Source organism: Mangifera indica, chromosome 7, assembly GCF_011075055.1.
Source record: "Mangifera indica cultivar Alphonso chromosome 7, CATAS_Mindica_2.1, whole genome shotgun sequence".
Lineage (NCBI taxonomy): Eukaryota > Viridiplantae > Streptophyta > Magnoliopsida > Sapindales > Anacardiaceae > Mangifera > Mangifera indica.
The window spans coordinates 14,944,180-14,954,031 of record NC_058143.1 but is presented as its reverse complement, the minus strand read 5'-3'; the positions used below and the strand labels follow the sequence as shown (position 1 = coordinate 14,954,031).

General features: G+C 31.8%; 1 protein-coding gene across 1 annotated transcript; it reads left to right on the top strand.

Annotated features, from left to right (window-relative positions):
* Positions 1–1,901: 1,901 nt before the first annotated feature.
* On the top strand, positions 1,902–9,634 carry LOC123221279 (serine/threonine-protein phosphatase PP1 isozyme 3-like). The gene is made up of 4 exons (XM_044644078.1): positions 1,902–2,365; positions 4,097–4,656; positions 5,056–5,322; positions 9,284–9,634. Exons 1-4 carry the CDS (start codon positions 2,191–2,193, stop codon positions 9,305–9,307), a joined length of 1,026 nt encoding a protein of 341 aa, XP_044500013.1. The 5' UTR covers positions 1,902–2,190; the 3' UTR covers positions 9,308–9,634.
* Positions 9,635–9,852: the final 218 nt, after the last annotated feature.

Sequence of the window (9,852 nt, the reverse complement as noted above, 5' to 3'; positions counted from 1 at the left end):
TTTGTTAATTTGAAATTATATGATAATTTAAAAAAATAAAATAGTTAAAATAAAATAATAATTTCACTTTTTAATACTATTAATTTATTAACAGAATTTAGTTTTGGATTGAACGTTATTATTTATGCTTATTATCAGATAAAAATGTTATTTATATTAAGTAAGGGTGGAAAAGTGTTCTGAAACTAAACCTTTGATGGGAACATGTGATTTACTCATTTAAAAATTAAAAAATCTGGTTTGCCCACCAACCCGACTCAAAATCAAATCAAATCAAATCAAATCTTATCTTTCATTCAAAATGTGTTAGAGGGCTTTTTCATTTTACATTCTTGTTTCAAATGCTTTCACATGGGAACAACCATCAACATTATCATCATCATCATCACCAACTTTCTTAACATATTTTTATTGTATTTTTTTTCCTGCCATTTGACTTTTTTAATTGAACAAATCTTCACAAGTTTATGAAAAAAAATATATATTAAATATATTTATTCTATATGTTTTTTACTTAAACTTTTGGGTTTAATATTCATTCATCTGTTGATTTTCTTAAATATAATTTCTATTAAAAATTCTCATTATTTGATTAAAATTTGTTTAAGAAGTATTAAAAATTTTGAATTATACAAAAATGAACATTTTTTATTCAATATTAAGGTTTTGCATAATTTGGTTCGAACCATATAATCAGACCGAACTGTTTGAAAATTGTGATGTGGTTTAGTTTGATTTGTAAAATTGATTGGTTTGGTTTAAAAAAAATTTTAACCCTTTTTTTTTTCAGTTTGAGTTACTGGTTTTTAAACTAAACTAAACCCTAAACCATATTTTTTAATACATATATATAACTATATTTAATAAAATTTTTTAATAAATAATTAAGTTTATAACTTTTTTTTTTATATTTATTTGGTGATATTTATCTATATATTTCATAATTTTATTTTATATATTTATATTATCTTCTAGAAGCATATGATTTAATTAATTTTATTAAATAATATATATTTAGAAGTGGATGACTTTAATTGGTTCAAACCATAATTCAAATTATATTTTTTAAAATTGGTTTGTAAAATAATTTAATTTTGTTTGAAAATTGTTTATATCATTTTTTTAGTTTAGATTATAATTTAAGTGGTTTTCAAACCAAACTAAATTGTAAATCGTATTTTTAATATATATATATATTTGACGAAAACCTTTATTAAGCAATTAGGCTTATAACCTTTTTTTTAATATATTTATTTTGTCTTTTTTTCGCATATATATTTTGTGTGTGTGTATATATATATATATATATATATATATATTATAAAGTGAATAATTTTAATTTATTCAAACCATAATCTAAACCAGATCAAATCGTATTTTTTCAGTTTGGTTTAGTTTGAAAACCAATTTGGTTTATAAATTTTTCAAATTATTTTTTTAGTTTAGTTTGAAAAAACTCTCAAATTACATCAAATTAGACCATGCACACTCCTATTTAATACATTTTTTAACAAAAACTCAAATTAATAAAACTATTTACATAAATAATGTGTATAATTTTATACACAAATAATAATATATCATAATATGGTTATATATTTATTTTATTTTTAATTTAAAAATATTCATTCACATAATAATATATCATTATTTATGTATAAAATTATTATATTATTTATACAAAATAAAATAATATTATATATTTAAATAAATTATATAAATTTGTTCATACAATTTAAAAGTGATAGATCTGTTTGGGTGAGAAAAAATAAATAATCTCATCCTTTTTTAAATTCAAATAAAGGCTTAAATTGATTCTTCTATGGTGGTTATCGCATATATTCCATCCTTTTCAAATAAAAAAAGAATTTCCTCTTTTATAAAAAGATTCCAGGAAAATTTTTCATCAGTCTCTTTCATCCGTTGTTTGTTTATAGGTTACTCTGCAACCCCAATATTCTTCTTAGAATTTTCTGCTTTTTTCTCTTTACAACTCTCTAAACGGCACCCTTCTTTTCATAAAACGACACCCCTCCACTCCCTTCTCCTCCTTCTCAATCCATGTTATTAGCATTCTCTCTCACTTTAACTCCTCCGCGTCCTTCATCTTCTTCTGTTTATCGACCTTTCAGTTGTACCCGTTGACTTTATTATTGTTTGGTCTGTTTTTGTAAAAGCTAAAGAAAGAAAATGGAACAAGGAGTTATTGATGATATAATCAATCGGTTATTAGAGGTTCGGGGCCGACCCGGAAAGCAGGTCCAGTTATCGGAGTCCGAGATCCGCCAACTTTGTGTTCTGTCTAGAGATATTTTTCTGAAACAGCCTAATTTGTTAGAACTTGAAGCTCCCATCAAGATTTGTGGTACATTTAATTCTTTGCTTGATTTTTTTTTCAGTAGTTTGTGTATTTGCTTTGGCTGTATTTTCAGACGCATTTGATGTTTTTCAGTAATTTATAATTTTTTTCCTGCAAAACCCTATTTTAATGTTGTTTCGTTGCTTTGAATTAGTGTTTCTAGTGACCCCAGCTCCTTTGCTGTCTTCATTTTTTCAATTTTGTGTCTATTGTTATAGTGTCAGTTGAGATATTTTCCGTGATTAATACGATAATCTCCAGATATGTGGTGTTAGTGGCATCTTTGTGATTGATAATTTACATATTGGATGACCGCTGCGCAGTTATAGTTGCTTTTTGTTTTGAGATTAATTTGGGGTTTGGTTGCGGTTGTACTTCTTTGAGTACTATAAGCCATGGCTGTGTGTACTTTTGATGAACTCACCTGAATTTGTTTTGTGCTTATGGTAGAAATTTTTAAATTTCTTTGTTGGGGGTTGGGTGTGGGGAATCAGAGTGGTTATTTGTTAATTTTGAATTATCTTAACACAACCACAAAAATGCAAGTTTTTACTGGATGAACCAGTGAATATTGTAGTGATTTTTTGTGATGGATTTTGTGCTTTGCTTAACTACTATAGTTTTATTGTTTCTTATCTAGCTACACTTTTCCTCTGCGTTTATTTGCCATGGAGGGTTGAGTTTCCATCTTGTTTTCCCATCTGAAGTGTTCATTTATGAACCCTTTGTATATTGAATAAAGTTGTGATGAGTGTAGGTGTAATATTGTAGTAAAGGTTGTGTTTGCTTTAGGATCCATTTTTTGTTTATGAGTGAACTGTCTCATGTGGCTGTCATAGATTGGCTTCTCTTGCAATACGTTATGATAATTTCTTTTGTCATTATGATATAGTTTTATTCGAATTATTCCTTCGTTTTTTCATTTTCACTTTTTGGTGATGTCTTGTCTTGCATTTGCTAGTTTTGATGAATTTATGACATGGGTTCTAGTTTGTTTAATTCTGTCGCATAGTTGATTTTTGTGTTACGGCATCGGGTGCTGTGTTTACATCACATTTTGTTTTTGATGGATTTCTTAGACTTAAGGATTGAAATGCTTAATTTGGTTGGGTCTTGGTCTAAGTTGGGACTTGAGAGTTGAGTAGTTGTTGATAGTGACACCATTCATTCTTTGAATAGGTTGGAACAATTTGCTTTAAATGTTTCATTCCTTATCCCTCCTTTGTCCTCCTCCAAGACCAGCTTTTTCCTCTCTTTAGTCGTTTTCTTGTGTGTTCATGTGTGTGCATGCTTGTGTTGTTTCAAGGGATCTCATTTGTGGAATAAACATTCATTTCTAGTTTCTATTTTATTTCAAAGTTTTTAGTAATGAGAAATTTGGTTGTGTGGCTTGACCTAGTAACTTCTATGTGATTCTGGATAATAGTTTGATTTTCATAATTTTAATGATTGTATCATAAATGCATTTGACTATTACTTTTATGAGTTAATGGGTTCCATTGATTGGACTTTTCTTTAGTCTGTTATATTTTTATTTCTGGCAGATGATATGTAGTCTTATAGTTTGTGACTTAGATGAATGTTTTGACCATTGATGTGCTTCTGTTCCTGGTTAAGGGATACGTGTTCTCATGCTGAGCTGATAAGTAATGGCATTTACAAGACGCCCATTTGAGAACCTGTTAAAGAAAATTGTATCCATCTGTTCTGATGATGAATTCTGTTTATGAAATGCAGGTGACATCCATGGTCAATATTCTGATCTCTTAAGGCTTTTTGAGTATGGTGGTTTGCCGCCACGAGCCAATTACTTATTTTTGGGCGATTATGTGGACCGTGGCAAGCAAAGTCTGGAGACAATATGTCTTCTTCTTGCATATAAAATAAAATATCCTGAAAATTTTTTCCTGTTGAGAGGGAACCATGAATGTGCGTCTATAAACCGCATCTATGGTTTTTATGATGAGTGTAAGAGAAGATTCAATGTTAGGTTATGGAAGACATTTACAGACTGTTTCAACTGTCTACCAGTGGCTGCTTTAATTGATGAGAAGATTCTCTGCATGCATGGGGGCCTTTCTCCAGACCTACATAATTTGTATCAAATTAGAAGTATAGCACGTCCAACTGATGTACCGGATACAGGTTTGCTTTGCGATCTTCTCTGGTCAGATCCCAGCAAAGATATTCAAGGTTGGGGAATGAATGATAGAGGAGTTTCATATACTTTTGGTCCTGACAAAGTGACGGAGTTTCTTCAGAAGCATGATCTTGATCTCATTTGTCGTGCTCACCAGGTTTTGCCTTTCATAGCTGTTCCATTTATTTGAGACAATTTTCAAGTTTGGTTTCTTGAGCATTACTCGTTAAGGGCTGTAGAAATGTAACATCAGGAGCCATGAGCATTTTATATTGGAATATTTACTTATTTCTTGAGCAGTATTGTAATTTTATTGCAATAGGTCATTGTTTTTATTTTTGTCTACAATAAGCATTGTATCACGGGCATTCACTCCTTAACAATTCCCAACCTGATAAGCTCGTGTACTGTATAACAGTGTTTGGATCTGGCTGATTTTGATTCGTGTTGATTTTTTTGTACAGTGCTTTGGTTTAACTTTAGCAGATGCACTTCGTTTTTTGTTTTTGTGTATTCTTGATTGTATTTATTATCTTTTTAATTATATTATTTGCAGGTCGTGGAGGATGGATATGAGTTCTTTGCCAGTCGACAACTTGTAACCATATTTTCAGCTCCTAATTATTGTGGAGAGTTTGACAATGCTGGTGCCATGATGAGTGTTGATGATACATTGATGTGCTCTTTCCAAATACTAAAACCTTCAGATAAAAGGTCAAAGTTTGGTTTTGGAAGCACTACAGCAAAGCTTGGAAACCCTTCAGCAGGTGGTTTTGGGAGCACAACTACTACTAAGCCGGGAAATACACCAGCAGGAGTCAAGGTAAAGACAATTTTATTTTCAAGACATGAATTAATGGTGAAGGATGGAAGTTTAGTAGAACACATCACTGATAATTTTTAGTTTGCATGTGGATCTTGTGTTTCAGCATCCATGATTGTTTTTAGCTTGCTAGATGTGTTATATGTTGCATCTTTGTCTTGATAATAAAAGTGCATCATGTGACAATAATTTGATTTAGGTAGAAAGGATGAAGGGAAAAAATTACAGAATGTCTTTATTTTCCATGTTTGTAAATGTGAAGCAGATTTTAGCTTTTCTAGGGTTTCAACCCAATCGTTACACCCCCCCCCCCCCCCCCCCCCCCACCCTCTTCGAAGTGCGCTTATAGATCATCGTATTTTCTAAGGGTTTGCAAATACGTGTAAAATTATCTCCATGTCTGGAAGGCTTTAGATTGGAAATGTTGAAGTTGTAGTTAAAGGGTCAAGCTTTAGAATGGGTGTGTGGAAGTTGTTGTTCAATGGTTAGGCTGCTTGTATTGTATGGAAATTTCCCTTGAATATATGATTAGGATGTGGTAATTCGTATACTGTTTTGCACTTAGAAAAGATAATATGGTTATCCCTAACCTTTGAAGTCAAAGGTTCCCTAATCCGTTCTTTTTTCTTTTTTTATTCTTGGTTGGTGGGATTAGTAAGTTTATGTATATCAATAAATTTCCTTACACCCATTTAGTAGTTTGGAAATGGTAATGCAATATTGATGTTGAAGAAAGCATATATGAACGGGAATAGAATTTTGCATCTGCAAAGGTGAGGATTTGTCTATTGGTTGAGCCATTATGTTGGTGTAGAGTATGGAGTAATTGTTGGTTAATGTATGTATGGATTTGAAAAGGCACTTTGAAGTTGTTGTTATAGATTGGCTAGTCTTGTTTGTATTGATGGAACATGTCCAACGTCCTGTTGATTGTGGCAATGTCTAGGGGCCTAGTGTCATTGGTTGTGGCCTAATTTTATTCAGATCCCTTTTTATGTAGCAACTTTTGCCATGGACAAAAGTCCCTAATTGTAGAAATTTTTAGTGGTGGGCAATCAAGCTTGTATTAGATATCTGAACCTAATTGATAACATGAACAATGTGACGATTTGACACTCTGCGGTTTTGGTTGAGTGTCAACGTTGTTTCCCTCATTTGTCTGTCATAAGTGTTGTTAACGTTAAAGTATCTTTTAAGAAAATTCAGATCATTCTTAATTGTTTATATTCTAATAATTTGTTGAATATGTATATAGTACAAAACCTGGTTTCACATCAACTTAGTTTTAAAGAATATTATAATTTTCCAGCTTCTATCCTCCTTGCTTTTTCCTCTACTTTTATGTTCCACGACCACCCTTAATTCTTCTCCAGGTATGACACTTGTTCTCTCCCATCTTTGTGATACTGCCGTATGTGAAATTGCCATCTATTGTGGTCCTGTCTCTTGTAAAATGGTGGGTGTTGATTGGTGGGTTGGTGTACTTTTAGTCTAAAGCCTTGCAAGTTTTCAAGATAGTATAGATCAATTCTCTAGCACATCTAATTTTCTTCCTGAAGACTAGGTCTTGAAAAACACAATGAGTGGTAACAAAAAGTTATTTAGCAATAGAGTTCTTTGGAAATTTTTGGAATGGAAATTAGATTAGTGGACAATTTTTGAATATGTATGACATTCATAATAGAAATTGAGGGGGTTAAGACAGACTTCCCTGGTTGACAATATCAACAGGAGATCAATATGCCACTTTAAAATTTTTGTTACCGAGAATGGGCTTATTAGTGTCAAGAATATCGACATTATATGTCATTTGTTCAGTTGCAGCTAAATCAACTACCCATGAACTCAAATGAGAATTACTTGAAGCTTTAGAAGATTCAGTTAAGCAATACATACTGATTTGGGTGAGAGAACAAGAACCTGAAGGTTTTTCAACTTATTCCAGCAAACTCAGTTTTTCCGTCTGTTTGTTGAATTTTTGACTTCTTCCTTATTTTAAGTGGATGGATTTGAATCTGCCTCCTTTTTGTTGGTTAAATTAGCTTTTCCTTGTGTGTAGCCCTTAAAGCTCCTGGTTCTAGCCAAAACTTAAGCCTTACCATGCAGCGGAAACAGTTTTCCCGGGTTGTCTTGTTTATTGCAGTAAGTACTATATAGTCCATCTTTGTTTGATTGCTTTTTCAAGTTATTACCTAGTTGACTCCCTTGTTCCCACTGTCTCCAGCCTTCTGAGACACCATTGCAGCAGCCTGAGATATGTGTGGTTCTAAATTAATACCTCATCGAATTTCTTCAGCACGTACTGTTGGGACTGGGTCCTTACTGAGAATCTGCATTTTGATCTGCTCGTATCTTGCATATAGTCCTACCAATAATTTGAATAATCTGTCATGCCTCATGACCTCCTAGTGGTTCTGAATGTCCTCACTGTATTTCATCTTCAGGTCTTGGTTGTGGCCAATTTCGAGCCATAGGCCTGCCATCCAATTGTAGTAATCAGTGATAGTCATGCTTCCTGGTTTGGTTAAGGCCACTTGAACTTTGAAGCTATAGACTAGAGCAGTATCCTTCTTGGAATAGGTTTGTTGCAGTGTCTCTAATATGTCTTTTGTGGTTGAGAGAAACATCAAATTCCAGCTAACTTCTGGTTTCGTGGAATTCCATAGCCATGACATGATCATGGAATCTTTTTCATCCCATTTATCCAATTTCTTGAATCTCTGGTCTTTGATGCTTGTGCAATTCCAATTAGGTGGACGATCTTTCCCAGTCCCTTGAGAAGGCTTTAGACAATTTGACCCCATTGTAGTAGTTTGTTCCATCGAGACAATTAGCCAACTTTATGCTTTGAATTTTGCAAACCAACCCGGTAATAGACTGGTTATTCTTATTAGGGTGTGTTTGGTTTAGGGAATATTTATTATCAAAAAGGAAATATTATCACAAAGATAATTACTTAGAAAATTATTGGGTATAAATTATTACTATGTTTGATAAGAATTAATAAGTATAAATAATTACTGTATTCAATTAGATATAATAAAAAAATATTAAGATATTATTTTACTTAAATATAATTTAGTATAATTATTCTAAAACATTTTCATGTTACTTTATTAATTGAAAATAGGGTATTTTTCTCCTAAAAAATTAATAAAATTAATGAGTAATAATATAATTGTAATAAAGATTACTTTAATAATTTTTTGATACCTAAGGTAAATGCGATAATCAGATTACCTCTTATATTATTTGTCATATCATCATTGGTAATAGAAAATTATTAGAACATTTTATTATTTGACAAACTAAACAAGGTAATATAAATAATAAAAAATAAATGACTGGAATAATCTTTAAATTCGTAAACCAAATAATCGCATAAAGTAATTCTATGTATGCTTATAATGAATGTCAATTTAGATACTAATGATAGTGGTATACACAGAAGGTTCAAGGCTGAGGGTACAAAAGAGGATTAAATGAGGGCAAAAAGGAGTTTATGGGGCGATTAGGGCCGATTATTTAAAAAAGAGGAAGAAAGCCTAAAGTCTCTCATACCATATAGAACTTCTAGATAAAGTCCTTCATATTCATTGAGAATATGCTTATCTGACATATATTAGAAGAGATTGCCTCATCTAAATATAGGCATTACTTGTATTTTAAGAAATTTACAATATAAGGAAAAACAAATAAAAAATATAATAACGGGAAAATAAAATAAGATCAAGCCATAATTTCCTCCTAATTCCTAGTTTTTCAAGTTTAGAATAGAAGTTCTAGGAATAATTTCAGGAATCTTGACACTTGATATTCTAATTAATCAGCATTTAACTGTGTGGATGATTCATCTTTCTTGATTTGTACACAAGACATTTTAGTACTGCAATGCTGCATTTTACATGTGCATTTGCATGCTTTATGCCTGTTTCTAACTCTTTTATTTGGGGTCCTGCAGGCCTTCCTTGGTACCAAGGTATGACAGATTGGTTCGCTGGATAATTCGATCAGATAAAGGACATGCCAGGACCACCATTAAAGTAATATTCAGGCCTTTTTTAGTTAACTATAGTGTTCTGAATTGTAAAAGTTTCGGGTGGGGGAAAAAGTAATTAGTAACTAATGCAAAAAAATTATCTCTTCATATAAAGTTGGGTTTGAAGGTAGAAGGTTATCAATTCCTTGTCTTCGCCATGTACACTAAAGTGTGTTCAACCTAATATTCCTCAGGTCTCAACTCCCGGGCAACAAAATGGATATGGTTAAACTTTTAATGCTTCATTCATAAAAACCCTTGTCTATTTTGAGTTGTGTACTTGAATTGGATGATATAGGCTCTGCCCCAGGTGCATTTGGAAATGGAAAAAACTCTTGAAGCACTTCTTGCAGAAGCTCATGACGGATACTTATTTAAAAAGTGCTTCATGGTATTCAGTAAAATGCTTTTGCTTGAAAGTTATAATGTCAAAATATGATGGAACGTGAGACTTCCATCCTTAGAGATATTGTTTTAAAGAATCTATCTCA